The 22437-nt window shown below is 41.6% G+C and overlaps 2 protein-coding genes across 2 annotated transcripts; both read right to left on the bottom strand.

Moving 5' to 3' along the window:
* Window positions 1–2846: 2846 nt before the first annotated feature.
* dr1 (down-regulator of transcription 1) lies at window positions 2847–8115 on the bottom strand. The gene is made up of 3 exons (XM_015962307.3): window positions 6839–8115; window positions 6574–6737; window positions 2847–3918 (listed from the first exon to the last, which is right to left on the bottom strand). Exons 1-3 carry the CDS (start codon window positions 7056–7058, stop codon window positions 3772–3774), a joined length of 531 nt encoding a protein of 176 aa, XP_015817793.1. The 5' UTR covers window positions 7059–8115; the 3' UTR covers window positions 2847–3771.
* Window positions 8116–13529: 5414 nt separating this feature from the next.
* zgc:109982 (retinol dehydrogenase 8) lies at window positions 13530–22083 on the bottom strand. Its single transcript, XM_015962313.3, has 6 exons — window positions 21904–22083; window positions 19774–19935; window positions 16388–16567; window positions 16213–16306; window positions 13990–14173; window positions 13530–13892 (listed from the first exon to the last, which is right to left on the bottom strand). The coding sequence occupies exons 1-6, from the start codon at window positions 21998–22000 to the stop codon at window positions 13656–13658; spliced, it is 954 nt and encodes a 317-aa protein (XP_015817799.1). The 5' UTR covers window positions 22001–22083; the 3' UTR covers window positions 13530–13655.
* Window positions 22084–22437: the final 354 nt, after the last annotated feature.

A 22437-nucleotide genomic window follows, 5' to 3' on the forward strand; every position in this document is an offset into this window, starting at 1 on the left:
AACACCAAGATTGGAAAATTTGCCACTGACACCCAGGGGGGGCGTTAGGCCCGGCTACTTGGGCTGAAGCCCCGGATGTTTCATGAAAAGCCCCGGATCTAAATAGCGGAAGTAACATGCAGTACCAAAGTCCAACAGAGAGGGAGCAGCTGGCAGTAGTTTGTATACAGCCTGCCTGAGCCTCCACCACTGAAGAAGAAGCCCTTCAGCAGCCGGCTTCTTCTACACTCTCTGCCTGAAACGCATGAGTGAAGATGGACATGAGGACGTTTTTTAGACCAAAAGTACAACGACAGAACCCCAGCTTTGATGAGACTGGTGCTGACTCAGGTTTGTGAGTCTTATTTGAAAATATTTGTTGTGCTGCTGGTTTGCCTAAAGTTAGCTTACTATCAGGTAAAGTTGTTGGAGAAAGAAAGGCAATATTTACTATCATCTCACACTAAACACTAACAGGAACAATACTCTGCCCTGAAAATGCTTAATATGTAGCTTCAGATGAATAATTATGTGGTACAAGACATATATATATGACGTTGACTAGTGCGTGTCACGTGTGTGTGCGCACGCGCGTGTGTGTGTTAAAAGCCCCGGATCTTCTTCAGTCCTAAATCCGCCCCTGCTGACACCCTTTGATCTTCGGAAAGGTTCACACTGAGCATGTGACAGAGTCTGGAGACACGGTGGCAAACATTCTGCTGCCAGCAACATCCTGCAGCATGTCCAGTTTGAGAGTGGGTCAGTAGTGTGAGGTGACATTTCTTTGGAGGCTACACAGCCCTTCATGTGCTCGCCAGAGGTAGCCTGACTGCCATTTGGTATTGAGGTGAGATCCTCAGACCCCTCGTGAGACCATATGCTGGTGCGGTTGGCCCTGGGTTCCTCCTAATGCAAGACAAAAGCTGTGTTTCCATTACCAAAACTCAAGGGTAATTCCTGAGATGGGGAAACTGACCAGGCGATAGGATGTCCCAGTACACACAGCTGTTGTCTCCATTCAAATTCAGCCCTTTCAAAACTTTGCACAGACGTCAGCATATCACGACTGCTTTGGCAGTGAGCAATGTCGCCAAAAAGCGTCCGCAGTAACAATAACATTACAAGCCTTTATTCTATTGAAGTATATAAAAAATGCATCCACTCTGAGGATGAGAGCAGCTGTGTGACGTAAAATGTGGTGTTCAATGACCAGAAGAAGTGTCATATTTTACAGCGCTCTGTGAGACAACAAAGCCTCGTTGATTGCGGGGGGAATTCCACCATGTTTTATGGTGTCAGGAGTTAGATTTTAAGCACGATCGACGCTTATTTTCCTATGCTTCCATTCTGCTTCACCAGCAACTCTCCTAATTTTACCAGCCTGCTGATGTCATTTCCAACTGGGTTTCAACCAATCAGTATGAGGTAACCAGAGGTTTCGCTCAGCTGCTCCACCAGGCCGTTCGGAGTACTTACCCCTGATCAGTTACTCAGAAGGTTCCTGAAAACGGCCTGGTCAAGTGGAGACACGTGCATGTCAGGAGGTTCCTGTAAATCTACCCTGAAGTTCTGGTAATGGAAACCTAGTTGTTGATGCCATGGACTGGCCTGTCCATTACCCAGACCTGAATGCAACTGAGCGCATGTGGGACAGCACGTATGCCACGTTGCACCAGATTGTCCAGGATTTGGCGGATGTTTTAGTTCAGAACTAGGAGATCACTCAGGAGACCATCCACCACCTCAAGAGCATACCCAGGTGATGTAGGGAGGTCATACAGACGCATGGAGGCCAGACACACTACCAAGCCTCATTCTGACTGGTTTGAAGGACATTGGGTGACGGTAGATCAGGAGTTAAGTGCTCGCCCTGTAATTGGAAGGTTGCAGGATCGAGCCCCCTCAGTCTGTCACTGTTGTGTCCTTGGGCAAGACACTTAACCCCCCTTGCCTGCTGGTGGTGGTCAGAGGGACCGGTGGCGCCTGTGCTTGGCAGCCTCGCCTCAGTCAGTGTGCCCCAGGGCAGCTGTGGCTACATCGTAGGTAATCCCCACCTGCGTTTGAATGTGTGAATGACTGATTGTGTCGTAAAGCACCTAGGGGGGCTCCAGAATAGTGATGTGTCGGTCGCGAATGAACCGGCTCTTTGAAGTGAACGACGGGAGCCGGCTCGTCCCCTACCCCCTCGCCCCCTGCCTTGGTGAAAGCTACAGGCGATTGGTCAACATGTGGAACTGTGTGTCCAGACCGTCCACACACAGAGCAGTAGGGGCGGGGAAGAGGGAGGATCAGACTCAGACACACAGCAGAGCACATGCGGGTGGAGGTAGACGAGAGGGAATGAGGAGGAGGGAAAAGGCGAGCGAGAGAGAGGAGAGTGCGACGAAGACGGTGAGAAAATGAGCGCCAGCAGTCGGAAAGTGGAGATTTCTTAAAGTGTTCAGTTATTAAATCCATAGAAATTATAAACAATTGATATATTGCTTTTTTTACATTAGTAAATTATTTTACATATAGTTTAGCATTATTTTGGTTATAAATGTACTCTACGCAACAGAAAATCTGAGGAGCCACTTGGGAGCCGGCTCTTTTTGGTGAGCTGAGCCAAAAGAACCGGCTCTCTAAAAAGAGCTGGAATTCCCATCACTATTCTAGAAGGCACTATATCAAATACAGGGCATTTACATTATATCAAAGGTGGATTTGCCTGTAGTGTGTATCAACTTTACTTTTGAGTGTGACCTTCTTGGGTTGATAAATTTGATTTCCATTGATCATTTTTGTGTGATTGTGCTGTTAGCACATTCAGCTATGTAAACAATAAAGTATTTATTATGAGTATTTAAAGCAAACATGGAACACTGACCTATAAAAACACTTCTTTATTGCTTAAAGAATACAACTTTGTAGAATAACAAATGACTGTTTCACAACTTGTTTTTTTTTAACGCTGAGGGCTGACCAAAGTCACAATAAAGATATTTAGATACTGCTCCAGAGGAAAATGGAAATCATTTCAGCCTGAACACAAAAGCATCTCACAAGGTTCCTCACATCATTTACACTGATCTGGAGTCAGCAGTAAGTATCACGGTAGCACCTACACTTTTAAAAACAAAGTCTGAGCAGTAAGTCTGTCCTCCATCTTTGGTTCTATGAGATAAAAGTTTAATTTGCTCAACTTTGCAGCTAATTACCAATACTGTGGGCGGTTCTAAGGAAGAACAAAATGACAAATATCAGAACAAGCTAAAATAAAAAAAAAAGGTCTATTTATTTCTCTACATAACGAAACAAATTCAATATTCACAATGCCTCAAACAAATTCACTGTCTGAACAAAAATGCTAAGGGAGAAAACAAAATCTTTCCTGTAAAAGTGACCACCAATAATCAAATAAAGAGAAACGAGTTCATCTAAACCACCGACTGAGGACTGGGCGTCTGTGATGTACCTGAAGGAGCAGAGACTTGACGCTTGAGTCGCTGACGCGTCCCAGTATCTGCTCTCAGTGTGTTCACAACTACAAATCCAATCACAACAGAACATCAAAGAGCTCATTTCACATAAGTAACTTATATGGGGAACATAAGGTTAACACAAAACTCAGCCATTCAATCCAAATCGTTTCCAGGAACTAGGATCTGGATGGGGCCCATTCCTCTTTCACTGTTCTCTTCAAATGTGCTTATTTTCAGCGCTCAAAGACGTCTCCGCCAACGAGAACGCTGGAAGATACGTGTGCCAGCAGTGTCCCAGGACAAAGTCCGAACATGTACCCACATCCGGAGTTCACAGGTCATCCTCCTCATCTTCATCCTGAGAGGAACCAGCCTGCTGGGCTGCACTGGCAGATGCGGCCGCCATCTGTGCCTGCTGGGCAGCCTGCTGCACCTGCAACCACTCCTGCTGGGCGAGTTCTGCCTGTTGTTGCCGGGCCTGCAGCCACGCGGCCCACAGAACCAGAGAGAAGCAAGAAGAGCTTTTTATTTTTCCTGAGGACTGTGCATACGTAAAGCCATCAAAGAGATGTTTTACATGACATAACGATCAGTTAGAACATTTTATAACTAAAATGAAACCACATTTCAGTGTTTACTTTAAAGCAAAGCTTAGGTAAAGGTGTAAATTTGCAGAATGTTTAAGTTTAGTTACTGGTCAGATTTAGTAAAAATAAATGAATGAACAGCAGCAACAGAAACTCCATGTTCATTCATAAAGATTCATACAGAACATGGTGTGCTGATCGAGGGCCATTATGGGAGTGGAAACCTCTGATAGTCAAAAGTTAGTGTCAGCAACTTATTAAAATCCTTTGAGATAATATTAGGCGCAGTGAAACAGCAATATTGATCAATATCGTGCAGGCCTATATTTCAGCTTTTAGTTAGGATTTTTTTTTTCTTTATACAGAAAAACAAATCAGGAAAAGCAATAATTTTCCATCTATCCATCTATTTTCAGCCGCTTATCTGGATTCGGGTTGCGGGGGCAGCAGCCTAAGCAGAGAGGCCCAGACTTCCTTCTCCCCAGCTCCTCCAGGGGAATCCCAAGGCGTTCCCTGGCCAGCTGAGAGACATAGTCCCTCCAGCGTGCCCTGGGTCTTCCTCTGGGTCTCCTCCCAGTTGGATGTGCCTGGAAAACCTGACCAGGGAGGCAGCCAGGAGGCACCCTAACCAGATACCCGAACCAACTCAACTGCTTCTCTCAACGTGGATGAGCAGAGGATCTACGCCGAGCCCCTCCCGAATGACCGAGCTTCTCACCCTATCTCTAAGGGACAGTCCAGCCACTCTGCGGAGAAAACTCATTTTGGCTGCTTGTATTCGCGATCTCATTCTTTTGGTCACTAACCAAAGCTTGTGACCATAGGTGAGGGTAGGAACATAGATCAATTGGTAAACTGAGAGCTTTGCCTTCCAGCTCAGCTCTATCTTCACCACAACAGACTGGTATAGCGCCCGCATCACTGCGGATGCAGCACCAATCCACCAGTCGATCTCGCTCCATGTTTCCCTCACTCGTGAACAAGACCCCAAGATACTCAAACTCCTCCACTTGGGGCAGGACCTCATCCCTGACCTGGAGAAGGCAGTAGAGTTGTCAAAAAAATCAATACCCAGATATAAATCGATGCTAAAAGTGGTATCTAAATTAGATATTCCATCCCTGTGGTATCGATATTATGGACTATTATACACAGCCTTCTTCAAGTACACCGACACGCACGACAGCCAGATGCCGTAAAGCAGCCTCCGCCTCCCAGACAAACAGAAGAAGAAGACGCCGCATTGCTACATTGCAATTTCCCACGCGAGTTGTCTCCGATCCAAGTTTTGTCTGCCAAAAAAAATAAACAAAAACAGCGAATTTGGGAGGCGCTTCACAGCCCAACTTAATTAGCATACCAAGTCCGACAAGTAGTTGTATATTCACGCTTATGTGCTTAAAGGAAACTCCCGTTTATTGCAACCCGGACTTAATTTCTAGCATGCAGTACGTTTGTTTACTCATGCTGACAACTTTGGTGCTACTTGGATTCCCCGGGGTATTTACCGTAGATCCATCGGCGAATCGCCGTCAGTGTATATCCGTATAACGGGTGCGGACGGGCACCCATGGTGCAGCCTCGAAATAAGACATTATCTGCACCAAAACATCTCAATGTCGAAAGGTTTTGTTAGGAATCATTAACGTGATTCCCCTGTTCGTTTGGAGCGGGTCTGGGATTTCTAGGCGTAAACAGACTAGCCGCGGCTAATCTAACCGGCGCTTTTAATGACGTCACTGCCGTGCGCTGGTCTGTTTTTATTAAGATTACCGGTAGATGTACCTTTGTCCTACTGAGGAGAAATTAGTTTTCTCCCTTTATTGACCAACAGAGTTGTTCAAAAGTACAGAACAAAACATATGGCATTACATCTTATGACAAAAATGCACCTTAAACAGAGTTTAAGCAGCAAAACATCACTCTGCAAATAGTGTATATATAGTGGGACAATTCATGATTTAAAGTGTTAACTTTCACCAGTTTTTGTATGCACGTTTAAAAAAATGCTGATACTTGAAAGGTTTAAGCACTTTACACACTTAATTCTTAACATTTAACTTTTGCAATATAAATTGAGGAATGTTATTTTTTGAATAAACTTGTTCAATAAATTGGTGTTTTTAAATAGTATCGAAATCGAGTACCGAGTTTTTTCCCAGTATCGAATCGAGTTTGAAATTTTAGTATCGTGACAACCCTAGAAGGCAGCACAATGACTTTTAATCTTTAAAAAGGCTAAACGTGAATAACATCAGCAATGAACTAAATCATCTGCTTCACTCTAATAATAACAGTATTTTTGTAACTTTGCACTTTGTTGTTCATTTGCGATGTTCACCAGGACGTTTCTTAAATGTTACGATGTGTTATTAATAAAAATGAATATAACTTTGTTGTTTTGTTTATTCTCAGCTATACAGATAAGTTTAAAGTACTAAATAAACACTCAGAGCTCATCCCAGGCCAACGATTACTGATTGGCAAAAGGGAAAACAAGAATGCTCATTCAAAAAGCACAAGCTTCACGCATGAGGACGTTTCACCTTTGCAAACAGTTCCTGTTGTTGTCTGAGGAGCTCCTCTTCCGGGATACCCAAATTCTCCAGTCGAGAACTGGCCTTCCTCCTCTTCAGAGCTACAGTTTTACACTCCTGCAGGACGTCTTTGACCTCCGTGATGTAAGACGCGAAACCGAGGCTCTCGAGGGCTGCGGTGCGAAAACAGGAGGTGAAAGTGCAATCAGTTAGTTTCAGCGGTTAGAACCAGGGAGGATGATACTCTTCCTGGTCTGGGTCGGGACTGACTCACCGTTGATGACATGCTCAGGAGATATGGTCTTTTTGTCGGATTTGTTGCATATTTCGTTGGCTTCCGAGGAAATGAGGTGGATGAACTCCGTGCAACAGTTAACGACGAGCTCCCTGGCGTCGTTGGCCACTCGAACGTTAGGGAGAGTTTCCTTAATCATTTTGTTGATGGCTGCTCTGGGGATGGTGAGGTCGTCGTCGTTCCCAGATGAGGAAGCCATCGTGGCACAAAAATAACTTCCAACTAGTATTAAAATAAAAATAAAAAAACGGAGCTCCGCTTCTTTAGTGTGTGGAAGTTACCAGAATTAACAAATGTCTATCTTCTTGAGTCTTCGGAGTACAAATAATAAAATGATCGGGTTGAGCAGACGTCAACACAAAGTTAATGTCATGAAGAGATGAGACGCTTCCTCAAAAGTTAGCCGGTTGGCTAACGGCTACTTGTGTGTTATAGCAAACAATGAGCCGCCTGACGATGTGACTTTTAAGGAATTAGAAATGAAAGCAAGTGTCACGGATATCTTCCACACACGCTGAACAAAAACACTTCACAAAACCCTAGTATATTAATAAGATGTATGTCTAATTAGCAACCAGGCTAGTAAAGCGGCTGCTGTTTTCTAGCCCCGCAGAACAGAAGTGAAAGCTGAGGCTACAATTAGGCTAACAATAAAGAGCTCTCTGATGTATGTACCGCTGCTCACACAAAGACTAGCTTTATGAAGTGCTTTAACACCACCGATTATTTTTATCTTACATTGCCAAATGAACCAAACAAATTACACAAACGGAAAACTTACAGTAAGGGATTTTAGGATAGCATTTATTCTTAGCAACATTAGCCTAAATGTGTCACGGATGCGCGTGACGAATAAACCGGAAACATGGCTTGGTAGTCGGAGTCTGAAATGAAACCCATCAGGAAATACTGCCATCTAGCGGAATCTTTGAAGACAACGCGTGCTGTTATTTTTGAACTGTGCTCAGTTGTACATTCACAGCTGGAGTAAGCTTTTCTAAACACTCCATAAAGCGTTACCAAAAAGAAGGCCGTCACAGATTTAAAAAAATAATCAAAAAACATTGTACAAATCGTTAAAATATTGAAAGTCACATTGTTTGCTACCTTTCATAAATAAACATTCTCGACTGACAAATGCAAATAAACGTATTCTTTTTTTGTTTGAGAACAATTATAGCTGTAATGTAAAAAAAACAACTACCACGTCTTTTGGTATTTAAAAATTGGACAAATATAAAAATAAGTACATGTGATTTCATAAGAGGGAACCCTCAAATTTCTTACCATGCTTTTATCTGATTTTAAGATATGTTGAAATAGCCAATGTGCATCTCTTTTTTAAGGGACTAATGTTAATCCAGCCTGAAGCAGAAATGTAAGAATTTTAAGGTGTTCGTTTAGTGATGACAAAAGCCGAACAATAAAAATCTTTATAACAGCCTGATGGTTGCTTTCAGCGTCAGCTGGACAACGGTCGCCCTCGCGTGGAGGTTTTGTGACATTACATCAAACTTCAAAGTCAGCTTTTCTGAAGATGCCGAAGATTTACACTAGATAATATGAGCCTTTTATTTCTCATTATAACATTTAAATATGTTCAAAAACTCAAGCTTTAAATGAATCACGCCAGCACTGTAACGTTAATACCAGAAACTAGTCACGATAACTAATAAATGACCTGCACTTGTGTAGATCCTTACAATCAGAGGACTCCAAACCACTTTACACTACACTGAATCCTTCATCCATTCAGACGCACATTCAAACAATGATGGTGATGAGCTAGAATGTACGGCTGCCCTGGAGCACACTGACAGAGGCGAGGCTGCATAGCACTGGTGTCACTGGCCCCTCTGACCCCCACCAGCAGGTAAGGTGGGTGAAGTGTCTTGTCCAAGGACGCAATACGTGACATGATTGGGGGAACCTCGGTTTGAACTCGTAACCTTAACCTCATCCTCTTAACCCCTGAGTCACCAAAATCAACCTTGATATATATTGTAATTTTAAAATGAAGGCACTTTTAAAAAGCTGATCTTAAAGAACAAACTTTGACGTGTTCATTTAGTGAAGATTAAAGCAACGATACTTTTGACTCTACAGGGTTTGATGGACTTTTTTCATGACTGCTGCAGCCCCAACTTTTAGATTTTTTAACAACATGACAAGAGAAAATAACATACAACCATAGCTGTCTATGTTCCATATAGCCTTTCCAAAACAGGCCCAGGATTTCTACAGTAAATCCTGATCCTCTCATGTCTTATCCTCTCATCCATCTCAGGTGTCCCACAGCGTTAAGCCTGTCTTTGTGTTTTATTTCTTAGAAGTCACCTTTGCCATGTTTCTGCTGCACTGTACAGCCGGATGCATATAAAACTAAAGGAAACACAAGCTGCCTTTGCTTCATCCAAGTTCTTCCCTAAAGTTAGCCTCTAAATGCGATTGGAAACACGGAGCACCATAACCCCTCAAACACCCTATAAGCCAGGAATCATTTCCTGTATGTTAAAGGAAAGGTCTGATTGGTCTTAGCAGTTTTAATGGCTGTTGATGTAGATTAATGGGATTAACCACTCAGAGGTCAAGTTTATTTTGTCTGGCAGAGTCCAAGAAGTTTATAGTTGATTGTCTGAAGCAGTTAGCTAACTATACCTCGTTAAAAGCCTTAATAGGCAGAAGCTTGGACCTGTAACGGTAATGAGTGGACTGCTTTAGCTGAGGTTATGTAATGATAGTGTCAGGGAGTTTAGGCTTTTGTTGTTTGAGATTACCCTTCGGCAGACTCTAACACTCAGGATTCATTAGCTAAAGATCATTTCATTGTGCCTGTAGGGACTGGGGTTCTGTGGGTCAGTTGGCATGGTGCTAAATCTACATCACTTGATGCTTCTGTTAACTTGGTTAAGCTCATTAAAGGTTTAGAAAATGGCTTATTGGTCATTAAGTGTGAGGTGTTGCTGAGTGGGTTAGCATCAAGGAGCACATTGATGCTCTCCTCGGAGTTGAGGAAAGTTTAGAAACACGCTACGCAACTTTTTCATAATTTTAAATCACTTTTTTGAGCCAGAAAGTGCTCAAATGAACCTTTACAGCAGGCCTGCTCAAATGGCGGCCCGTGGGCCGGATGTGGCCCTACCCAGCTGGCCCACCTCAACCACCAACAAAAAAAAACCTGTTGAAAAACTGTTCAAGCATGCAACTTTCTAAATTCCTACACTGATATTGCACTTGAACACAACACCATTTTAGCAATCAGGGACATATATACGTAGACGCCCCGTGGACTGGTGCTGTCTATTGGAGCTGCCATAGTGTGGCTTCTACATATTCATGTCTATGTTAGCTGTGACCCAGCAATGACCCAGCCCAGCTTGTGGAGCAAACAAGCGCCTTTCAGGCAAAACTAAACATGTTCGCGACTGACTTGACTGGTGAAAGAATGCTACATTTTCCCACACTCCGTAAAGCCACCTCTCCTCCGAAAGTCACGGCAGAAATGACTGGATTAGTCGCGAAACTGAAGGACAACTTCACCAGTCACCTGGAGGATCTGTCACTTCCTACAGAGGCGATGCAATTGACGAAAGATCCATTTGCTGCCACCGCTGAGGAAACGTTGTCCATCAATGCTGAGAAAGTGGTCTCTTCTATCGATGAGGGACAGTTCCTGCTGGAGTTGGTGGACATGCAGTCATCACTAGGATAAATACAATAAAGTTTATCTTTCACCAAATACAATATTTACTAAGACATCACAATATAACTATAGACACATTACTTGTCTTTGTGTGTGTGTGTGTGTGTGTGTGTGTGTGTGTGTGTGTGTGTGTGTGTGTGTGTGTGTGTGTGTGTGTGTGTGTGTGTGTGTGTGTGTGTGTGTGTGTGTGTGTGTGTGCTCTGTCTTCTCGATCCCCAGTGAGTCGTGGAGGATGGCTGCTTATGCTGAGCCAGGATTCTCTGGAGGTTTCTTCCTGTTAAAAGGGAGTTTTCCTCTCCACTGTCGCTGCATGCTTGCTTAGTATGAGGATTGCTGTATAGTCACTGACACTAATCAGTGACTTGATGCAATTTGCTGGGTTCCTTATATAGGAAACATTATTTCTGATTGGCTTAATGAACTGTGAATTGGAATGTTTATTATGTGAAGTGCCTTGAGACGACTCTTGTCGTCATTTGGCGCTATATAAATAAACTTGAATTGAATCACTTACGATGCCACAAGAGCTGCGCACAAATGGCCCTGCTAAGTTTTGGAGTCAGATCAATGCCCATCAGTTCCCAAACCTCAAGAATGCAGCTGTGACTGTTCTCAGTAAGTTTGGATCCACCTATATTTGTGAGTCCAGCTTTTCCCATATGAATGCAATCAAAACAAACCTGCGCTCCTCTCTCACTGAATCCTTTCTGCACTACTGTCTGTGCATTGCACTCAGCTCCTATGAGCCAAATATTCCATTTCTTGTTCAAAACAAAAAGTGCCACCTCTCGCACTAAAGTTGCAAGAATAACGGTCAAGCTATGGTTATTGTAAATGTTTATTTAGTAGCTGCGACTGAGTTATTGGAGGTTAATAAAACGAATGTGTGTATTATCAGCTCTGCAGCTGGTAAATTAATACAGATCATTAAAGCAATAAAAGACATTGTGCATTGCTTTTTTTGTCGTTGTATTAGTGGTAGAGGTAATATCAGTCAAAATATTAAAATGTAATATTTAAACATTGTCCGTAAAATATATAATAAAGATGAAATCTGGCCCAGTAGGGAATAGGCCTGCTTTACAGGGTTAATGAAAAATCTCCCCCTTATGGCTGGAATACCACACTTGCAACTTCAGAGTATGCGGGCCACACCCCTGAACATGGAAGTCGTTTTTTGGGGGCGTGCGGGGGGGGGGGGGGGGGGGGGGGGGGGGGGGGCTTTCCAAAGTAAATTTTTGTCCCCTGCACATTTTACCTTCCAAAACAACATTACACTACATTAAATAGGCACTGGTTGAGAACTGGGACCAAGCGGAAAACAACCACTTGGGTTTAAGCCTGTTTCCCATTACATGTTACATATGTTTTGTACTTACTGTAAAGATTCCAGCATATCTGATGTTACACAGTACTCAAGTTGTGTTTATACTAAATACTTTTTTTTACTGTTGGTGGAGTAATGTTTTTGTACTATTTTTACTTTTACTTGATTACAAAAATGTTGAAGTAGTGCCAATTTTTTGGCAGTACTGAAACATCTGAGCTCCATGTGTTTCCTTTGAGGTCGTAGGGATCTACATTGTTGATTGTAGACATTGTTGACTTATTGATAAAATGCTCCTCTAGAATTTAATGAAGGCCGAGGAAACATCTCAGCAATTAGAATGTTGCCACAGCTGCCCTGGGGAACACTGACAGAGGCAACGCTGCAGTACACAGGCGCCACCGGCCCATCCGACCACCAGCAGGCTAGGAGGGTGAAGTGTCTTGCTTATGTACACAATGACTGACACGGATGAAGGTGGTGTTCGAACTGGCAAACCAATAATAACAGGCCAAACTCCTAAACCTCGAGCCACCTCAATCCTGGATCCTGGATTGGTTAAATCCCACCAAATGGACCTAAATGAGATGATTTCAAGTACCAGGAATGATTGTGGTGCTTAGTTTGATAGATGAGCTTTGTTTTGAAATGACTAAATTTGCAGCCTCTGCGGCAACACATCACTACCTTGGCTCCTGTGTGCTCTTAGAGAGCACCATAGCTGTTTGGTCATCAGAAACACGCATTTCAAGACATTAACCACCGAGTTCACGAGTATCAATGAGTCATTAAGGTTATGTTGGCATTTGATCAAATATTAATTTTCAGCCCAACAAAACTTTTTCTGCCCTGCTATGCATGGACGTAAATTTTTTGGGGGGGGGGGGGGGGGGGGGGGCATGTCCCCCCCACTATTTCCAAAGTCAAGTTATGACCCCTGCACTTTTTACCACCCAAAAACAACATTACACTACATTAAATTGACACTGGTTGAGCTCTAGGACCAAGCAGAAAACAACTGTTTGTGTTGAAGCCTGTTTGCCATTAGAACATACTGTAAAGACCCCCCCCCCATGTCCCCCCTCTTCTAAAGTGAAAATTACGTCCACGCTGCTATGCCAGGGTATGTGTGTGTTAGTATGTGTGTGTGCGTGCATGCGTGTGCATGTGTGTGTATTTTCCACTATTTCATTGTTTTATTTTAGTAAATTGTTATACGTGGATTTTAAAAGTAGCATTATTTATATATTAATATTACATTACATTCTACTGTAGCACTTATTAAAACACATTTAAAATTTTAAACATTTTGAAGAACACCCTTTTAATTTAATCATTAGTTAGTCAATTCAATTAGTCAATTAGTCATCAATTAGTCAATTAGTCATCAATTAGTCAATTAGTCAATTAGTCATCAATTAGTCTTAAAATAAACAACAATAAAAGCACCAGACTGTATCAGAATGATCAGAAGCTCATTAAGTGCTGCACCGATTTGCCCCAGCATGCAAGGTCAGCAGTTATTAACAGCTTAACACGGGATTTGGAGGTAGGAGGACTCAGTACTGTAGCAGCATTTTAAATATGGCTGACACCTGCAACACAAGCTGACAGAGGTGCAATTCAAACAGTTTGTTATTGTTCAGGTATTAAATTTATGATTTATTATTTGATCACAAATCAGCTAAAACAACCGAAGAGGCATTGTAGACCACTACACACAGCTGAATACATTTCACGTTTACATACGTAAGAACACAACAAAATCAGTTGCTCTTGTCTTTTTCCAGGGTGAAACTCTTCCGACTCCTCCAGCGCAGCAGCTTGAGAAAGTTCAGGCTGGCGTTGAAGACCTTGTCATGCTCGAACACCATTTTGTAGAATGTTTCTATTGGAAGGTCGCCGTTGGGGTCAGCGTATTTGAGCGTGGTCATGGGGGTGTAAAGAGGGTTTGTCTGATGGCGGAAAGGAGGATTCTCCATGGTGATGATCTTGAAGGTGTGCTGGGAAGAACACAGACAGTCAGTTGTCTCTGCCGCTAGCTGATGATACGTGAACACAACGAGCTGAGTCATGTTTTGTGGTGAAACTAAAGGATACCTCGGCTATGTCCTCAGCAGTCTGTCCAAGACTTTCAAAGATCTGTTTGTAGTTCTTCAGGTAGATGTTAGTGAACATGTCGGCAGTCACTTTGTCAGCTTTGCTCAGGTCAGTCTTCTGGCCCTCTTCAAATACTTTACTTTCAAACTCTGTTATCACCGGACCGGGCTCTATCAGAGTGAGACTGGAGCAGACAAGAAGCACAAAGAGAAGGTCAAACGTGGAATGCAAAGTTGGAAGTCAGCACATATTACCAGTGTTGGGAGTAATGCGGTACAAAAGTAATTAATTACTGCAATGCATTGCTTTTTGCTGTAATGTGGTAATGTAAGGCATTACAGGGAAAGAAAATGGTAATATTTACTCGGTACAATTGTCAGTAACGCAGTAATTACAATGCATTTTTAAACCCAGAATCAAGATGTGTTCCTTAAAAATTCAAATTGTGGGAAACCCGAAGAAAGATCCAGTATCTACATATATTACGTCATTTATGGACTCAGCTTTGCGGGCAGAGAGGACGCCGCGGTAACGGCTCAACTCCAGCTGCGTCCTGCACGCGGCCGCTGTAACATTTACAAAATCGCTCCACTAAAACAAAATAATTCACTTGCGATCGTTCATATCAGCGCATATTCTCTATTTTGTGCTTTTCTGACGTGCTTTGCCTCAGCTGAGTTCAACTCATTACTGCTGGAACGCCGTGCATGTGAAGATCCCTTTGGCTGATAGTTAGAAAGTAGGAAGTCTAGGAAACAGTTTTTTCTGGAAGACGGAGAAAACATGCAGCATGCAGGAAGGTTAGAGAGAGAAAGGGCCGGAAATCACCACATCACTTTCCACATATATGTCATGAGCTCACTGAGTGTCACATTACCAGATTCATATTGAAGTGGTTTTGGTGAAAGTAACTTAAAGTAATGCAAAAGTAGTGTAATGCCTTACATTTTAAAATCAGTAATATTGTAATGTAATGAATTACTTTAAAATGAGGGTAAGAAGTAATAAATAATGCATTACAGTTTTGAAGTAACTTGCCCAACACTGCATATTACTGGCATGAAACACTTGCATTGATCACATTTGACTCATTGCTCAAAATCCTTCTGAAACGATCTTAGATCTTGAATTACAGACCAGCGATGTGTTGGAGCTTGCCTCAAAACAGGATGTTGATTTTGTCCTAACAAAGTTGTGGTACTGCTGTGTAATACAGACGTTTCTGTGATTAAATTGAGCTCACAGGTATTTGTGACGGTGATGTGAATGAAGGCTGGACCACTTCCTGCCTTCTTTCATATCAGAGTTTTATACCGAGGCCCTAAGCCACGAAAGGTTTCAGCTGTTTTGGACAAATCTTAATGTAAAGAAATAATGTGGTTATTCTCATGTCACAAGAAATCTAGCAAGCTGCACTGTTTTTGATGTGTATGAGCCATTTTAGCTCAATATCTGAGAAATTGGCAGAGTTGTAGCCATTTTTATACTTTCAAATGTTGATCAGCTGTGGTGGCCATGTTGATCTGGGTTGACTCCAAACTTTAAACGTTTACAGAAGATCATTCAGTGATTAAATTCTAAGAATTTCATTATAATCGATAAAACAGTTCATGAGATATTTTGCAGCACACAGACGCAGGCAAAAATGTTAGGGATGTGTATTTTTGAAATTCTGGCGATACGATACATATCACGATACGGGGGAGACGATACGATATATCACGATATATTATGATACATTCAGTCAGATGTTACAAGCAATTTTTTTTACTGAATTTATCGTAAGAATGTTCAATAAACAGTCCAAACTGATACGTAACATGTTTAACATGAGGTATCTGAACCATGATGGAGGGATTTACATTTCAGTGGTGGAAACAAAACCCACTGCACACTGCTGCCAACTAGCGGGTGGCGATTAAATTGCGCAAAACAAAAAGAAAATACACAAATGTTTGCATGTAAATTCTTTCAGGAATTAGGTACACGGCTTTTGAATATCGATGTAATAATCACAGGAAAAAATATCACGATATATTGCCATATCGATATTTTCGATACACGGCTTTTGCATATCGATATAATATTGCTGGGAAAATATCACGATATATTGCCATATCGATATTTTCTTACATCCCTATCATCCACTTTTCATCATTCAGCAACAGTCATGATCCGATGGTGAATTCTTATGTTCTGCTTGGTGCAGAATCAGTATCTTACTTCAGCTGGAACCTGAGAGCTTGCACTGCCAAGCTTTCACAAAATCCTTCCAGTGCAAACTTGGAAGCTGCGTAGACGTCATTGAATAAAATCCCTGAAACAGAGAGAGAGAAACGTTCAGAGTCCTGTTTCATAAACCAAAGGTTCTGATGAGAAACGGGTCGAACATCCTCACCCTGTATGCCCATGACACTGCTGATGACAACAATATGGCCTTTTTTCCTCTTTTTCATGTCAGGCAGGACTTCCTTCAACAACCGCACCATCCCAAAGAAGTTGGTGTCCATGACAGCTTTCATCTCATCAATAGACTGACACTCAATGGGTCCAATCAGGCCCATGCCAGCATTACTTACTGGGACAGAAAAACAAGGACTTATTATCTAGACATGAATAGACATTGATAAAAAGAATAGAAAAATAGTCACTGAAATGACTTGAAACTGAAAACGTTTTGAATGAATGAAAATCGCACAGGCCTGCTGCTTTTCAACTGTGGTTCAACAGAATCCTCTAATAAAACAGCTTAACTGCAACAAACCACAGACTCCACTGACATTCAAAGGAAAGCTTGTGGTTCATCGCACCATTTGGTATTAGCTTCCGCCCTTTTCTATGCAGTGGCCTGTTGGGGGAGTGGATGTACAAACAGGGACAGGAGCAGGATTGACAAACTGGTGCGGAGGTCTAGTTCTGCAGCGGCATGCCCTCTGGAGTCTGTAGTGGTGGTGGGCGAGAGGAAGATGTTAGCTAAGCTGACGTCCATCATGAACAACCCACTTCACCCTCTGCACGACTCGGTGGTTGCGCTGAGCAGCTCTTTCAGTCAGAGACTGGTACTCCCTCGCTGCAGGAAGGAGCGCTTCTGTAGATCATTCACTCCATCAGCAGTTAGGATGTATAACTCATTATGATGTCATGAGTCACCCGGCCACTTTAGCTCTACGGTCAGTACTCCATGCATTATACACCTGATATATGTGCATTTGTACATGTGTGCTACATGTTCATGCCTGTAATTAAAGATATCTACCACTTGGACGGTAACAAGTAGTTGAAGAGCAGCTGATACTTTTTATATGTTGTAATGTCCACAAATGGTCAGTTTTCACCCACAGATTGACCTATGGGTCATCGGTCATCTACAGACCTAATTCCATCCTATGAGGAGGATTTTATATTCTATCTGCCAACAAGCCACAAGATCCTGCACTGCTTGTCGACATCCGGTTCTTTCCAAGGTCCCTCACAGAGCACCCTTTTATCTAAGACTCCTTGTTCACAGAAGAAAGAAGATTTAAAATTAAATATGAACTTCTAAAATGTACAAGCTAGATAATCATTAAATAAACGTTTGTTTATTGCTACTTATAATAATTATAAAATAATGAAATGTTTCATTAGTCTGTGCTCAATGATATATGTTTCAGTATGTTTACTTGACAAGGTCATAACATTTGCACTCACACAAGAACAAAGTAAGGTAAAGTTAAGCCCATGACACATAAATAGCCTTTACCCCAGATTAGAGCCTCCGGTATAAAAGAAGGCGTGTTTCTGAGATTCTTAGTAATAATCCTCAAACTTGTCAACCTCTGGTTGGCTACACAATCATAACATGAGAACATTAAAACCAGATTACTCGGGTTTTCCCTGAGTTCTAGAGAAAGCTCCAGACCGACCACCTGGAGCAACAACTCTTTAACCGCCAAAGCTTTTGACACGTCGTCAAAACCTGTTTTGCACCTGCGAAGCTGATACTACTAGTTTCCTGCAGAACAAGCTGATTTGTTCAACTCCTTAAGAGTTATTCCTGAGACGCAAACTAGTTCCAACTGTCGTCACCTGGAGATTACTCTGGACTGACCTGGTCGTACTGCAGTTAATCTACGGACTTCGGTACCTGGGGGCGTCCGACCCCACCTGACATCTCGGATCCGAAAGGGTATGTAGAACACAGTGAGATTGCGTCTGATGTGGTTTTTGATAATAATCAACTCAATAAGCTTAACACAAACCAAATTCTTTTACATCCAGAACTCAACTCTCCTAGATACGGATGTTCTGATTAACATCTCATTCACACATAGGGTCCATACATCCATGGACGTAATTTTCACTTTGGAAGTGGGGGGGACCCCGGGGGGGGGGGGGGTATCTTTACAGTATGCTCTAATGGGAAACAGTTTTCAACATAAACGGTTGTTTTCCGCTTGGTGCTAGAGCTCAACCAGTGTCATTTTAATATAGCGTAATATTGTTTTTGGATGGTAAAAAGTGCTGGGGTCAAAACTTGACTTTGGAAATAGGGGGGGGGGGGGGGGGCATGTCCCCCCCCCAAAATTACTCCATGCATACATCACATCTAGTTCCATCCATCACAATAAATGCTTAGTTAACTTGTCATGTTTTAATTATTTGTAAAATAAATTTGTACTTTTATAAACCTGACGGTTTCTTAATCAAAACAAAGTGTGTACAATCCCTTAATAAATAAAGACTCCTAGAATCTTCTGATTAAAGCACAATAAAGACCAGGCAGGGTGATATTCTATATTTGGATAACCACAGCTTATTGGTCATAAGTAGAGGTTATATATATATATATATATATATATATATATATATATATATATATATATATATATATATATATATATATATATATATATATATATATATAGAGCTCTTAAAGCATTCAATTTACCAAACCCTACAATATTATTACACTATCAATGTTTCACAACCCCCTATCCATAATGCTACTGTGTATGGGTCTACATAGGAACTACTGTTTTTTATAGTGTCTTATTTTTGCATTCTTGGTCCTTTTTGTGCTCCTTTGCTGTGTTTGTCTGAGCTGTGATAACGCAAGAATGTCTGTGGGATCAGTAACATCTTATCTCTCATCTAATTGAGACAAAGTAGAGTTAATGGAAGGTGGATGAGGAGGAGGTGGCTGAAGCAAATAATTAAATTCAGAGAGAAATCTGCTAAAATGTTTGTTGATGAGCTTCTGGAAGAACTTCCTCTGGACTGATGACACAAGAGCCGTGAATCTGATCGGCGTCTGAAGAAATCTCAAAGCTATAAATCATGCTGGTGCCAAGTGTCAGTGAGCTTGGTCTCAGATGCAGGTGTCTCGGAGCGGCCGTCTATGACCCCAGATCAAGATTCCTTTGAACATCTGTACAGAAAGAGCTGAAACATCTGGAAAAGGAGCCTTTCAGAGAGCCCGTGGACAGGTGAAAAGTCTCACAGAAAGTTACAGGAATCCCTTGATTTGATCAAAAGTTTCAGCTGCTAAATATCAAGTTAAGAGCTCCATCATTTTTGTCGAGACCAGATTCATCCATTTATCATTTTCATTTGTTCTCTTAAGCTATTATCAGAAGCAACGGTTTTCATTAGTAGGTTACTCCAGACAGAACCAACAGCTGTGTTCATGTTTGTAGGAGTACACGTGTTAGTGAGTAAAACCTCACGCATGGCAGGTTTCCAGATAAAATCGCATCACTTAAATTACTTTAGACTGCTTTTACAAAAATGTTGCATGCTTACCGAGAATGTCCACCCTGCGCTCAGGTAAGCTGTCCACACACGCTTTAATGGATTCCTCGCTGCACACGTCCAGCTGCTTGATCTCCAAAGTTCTTCCCAGAGTCCGGCCAGCGGCCTCCACCAGCGGCTCGGCCTTACTCAGGTTTCTCATGGTGGCGTAGACTATAACAAGCAGAAGTTACTCTTACTGATCTTACAAAACACACCAACAGATAAACCAGGACAAAGACAATGTTTTTGGGGAGACGGTAGAAATTTGGACTCGGCTCTGTTTTAGCTGATGATGGGTAAAGTGTTGACGACTGACGGCTGTTACTTTCAGCTGTAGCCACTTTTTTCCCATACAAATCATCACAAACACTCAGGATAATTCAAAAATCTCTGATATGAGTTTCTTTAAAGATGCCCCTATGGTTTGTTTCCAACAGCCAGAAGTCTGCTTCTGCAAAAACATGTGCCGTTGTTTATGTGGAGTCACGGGTGAAATCTTGAAAGTACACAATCATAACAAAAGCAGCTAGATTTTATATATAAAAAATAAAGTTTTACTTGTTCAAAAGAATGTAAGATAAGGGTTAAAGGTGTGGATGACTGAAAAAACATAATTTTTTATTTTTTATTATTATTTCTGATTATAATCGGTCACTCTGAGTGTTTCATGCAGGCTGAAATATTCTTCTACACCTATCTCCTGCAATAGTTTCTAATAGAAAACAGACAGTGAAGTGCTAGGATTTGAAAATCCTCTCATTTCTATGTCACACTGTCGATTTGCATTCATGACCTCGCCCATCTTGGCTTGCTTCCACGCACAGTAAGGCTTTTGAAAACATTTTTGCAGCGAGGAGAAACAGCAGAGATTGTTTTGGTGATAGTGACTTTGCAACATGGCTGAACATGTTCTGATAACCAATCAGAAGTGTGATGTGTGCTTATCATTAATAATATTGAGTAATCCTGCAGTTTTCAGCCCACCTCTTCACCAGCAAACTTTTGCATCTTAGAACAGGAGTCTTTCATTTTAAATTACTCTTAAGGCATTGGTTTACTCTACAGAACACTGCGAATGTATTAAATAAACAAGTAAACCACACATTTAATGCCAGAAGTTATTTTGTGCACACCTTGTGCTTTCAGGTCTGATTAGCTTTCATAAACTCAAACAATTATTTCAGCTTATTGGTAGAAAGTTACTGATTGTTGTTGTTTGGAGCAGTTTGTTAAAGGTGTGGAACACTGAAAAATCTTTTTTTTTATCTTATTTCTGTTTCTTATCGGTTACTCCGAGATTTCATGTAGGCTGAGCATGAAAATAGTCTCCTACACTTATGTCCTGCGTTAGCATCTGATAGAAAATAGGTGGTGAAACTCTAGGATTTGAAAATCCTCAGCTCTATGTCACACTGTCACTTAACATTCATGGACTCACCCATCTTGACTCGCAACGGGGAAGGCTGTTGTTGGTTAAGCATGCAGGAATCAGCAAAGAACATCTCAACTATTAGAAGCTAACTGCTCGCATTAGCAACTTCACCACACAGCAGAAGCTCCTCCAGGATTATGTTATTTGTGGAGATGAAACAACCACGTTAAAGTCAGTGTTAGAGACGCGTTTCCGTTATCCAATCCAAGGCGAGATGTCCAAATATCAGGAAATAGGACTCCAAACCCTGCAAGCTCAGCTGTGATGTGGCTCACTTCTATTTCCATGGTGCACCAGCGTTTATTTCCCCAGAGTACAACTCACAAGGCATTCATTCCTACTAGAGAACACTGCAAAAACAGTATGTTGATTAAATGAGTGAGCTACTCCTTTAATAGTTTTATTGTCATTAATCACATTAGTTCATCTGAAGGATGGAATTCCAACCTTTTAGTTGAAATATATTCATTATTCGTATAATTCACTGGAAATTTGATGGGAAAATGCAGAGTAGCCTTATACCCAACATGAATAATTGCTGGCAAAAATAGCAAAATAAAAAACTATGTTCAAGCACATGAAAGAAAGTTTAATCCTTTTCCTTTTCACTTTCCTCCAATTCTCTTTTTCACTTGACTGTCAAGCTGTTCATCACACGTGAATTCTTCTTTAGCATAAATGTAATATAGGAAATGAAATCAGATTACCCATAAATCTCTTCTTTTCATCTCTTGCGATGCGGGTTGCCAGAGCAAGACCAATCCCAGAGGAGCAGCCGGTAACGAGTACCACCTTCTGGTTCATTGTGAGTGGTTCGTCTGGTGCCACCAGAAGCACAGAATGAAGGAGAACAAAAGACGTGATGCAACTGATGAGGCACTTTTAAAGCCCAGCTGTAATCCGCAGGGCTGCAACTCAGCAGAAGCCCATCACATGGCCCGAAGATTACCATCAAGCTTGGTAAATGAGGATTTAGGTGAATGACACTATTGTCTATTGTTGCAGTGAAACAAAGATGTGGAAAAGACTTGAAAACCTAAAAAATGTTGTTGGAAAACGGTGATATTTTTATTTCAACTCAAAATTTCAGTCAGATATGAAAGAAAAACAGTTTATTTTTCAAACGACAGCCAGAAATATGCATTGCAATATTTGCTGTGAAACATCTTTAACCCTTTGATGCATAATGGTCCCTACAGTGGACAGGTACTCAAAATTGTTATTTATTTATTTATTTTTGC

This window comes from Nothobranchius furzeri, chromosome 16, assembly GCF_043380555.1.
Source record: "Nothobranchius furzeri strain GRZ-AD chromosome 16, NfurGRZ-RIMD1, whole genome shotgun sequence".
In the NCBI taxonomy this organism is placed as follows: Eukaryota; Metazoa; Chordata; class Actinopteri; order Cyprinodontiformes; family Nothobranchiidae; genus Nothobranchius; species Nothobranchius furzeri.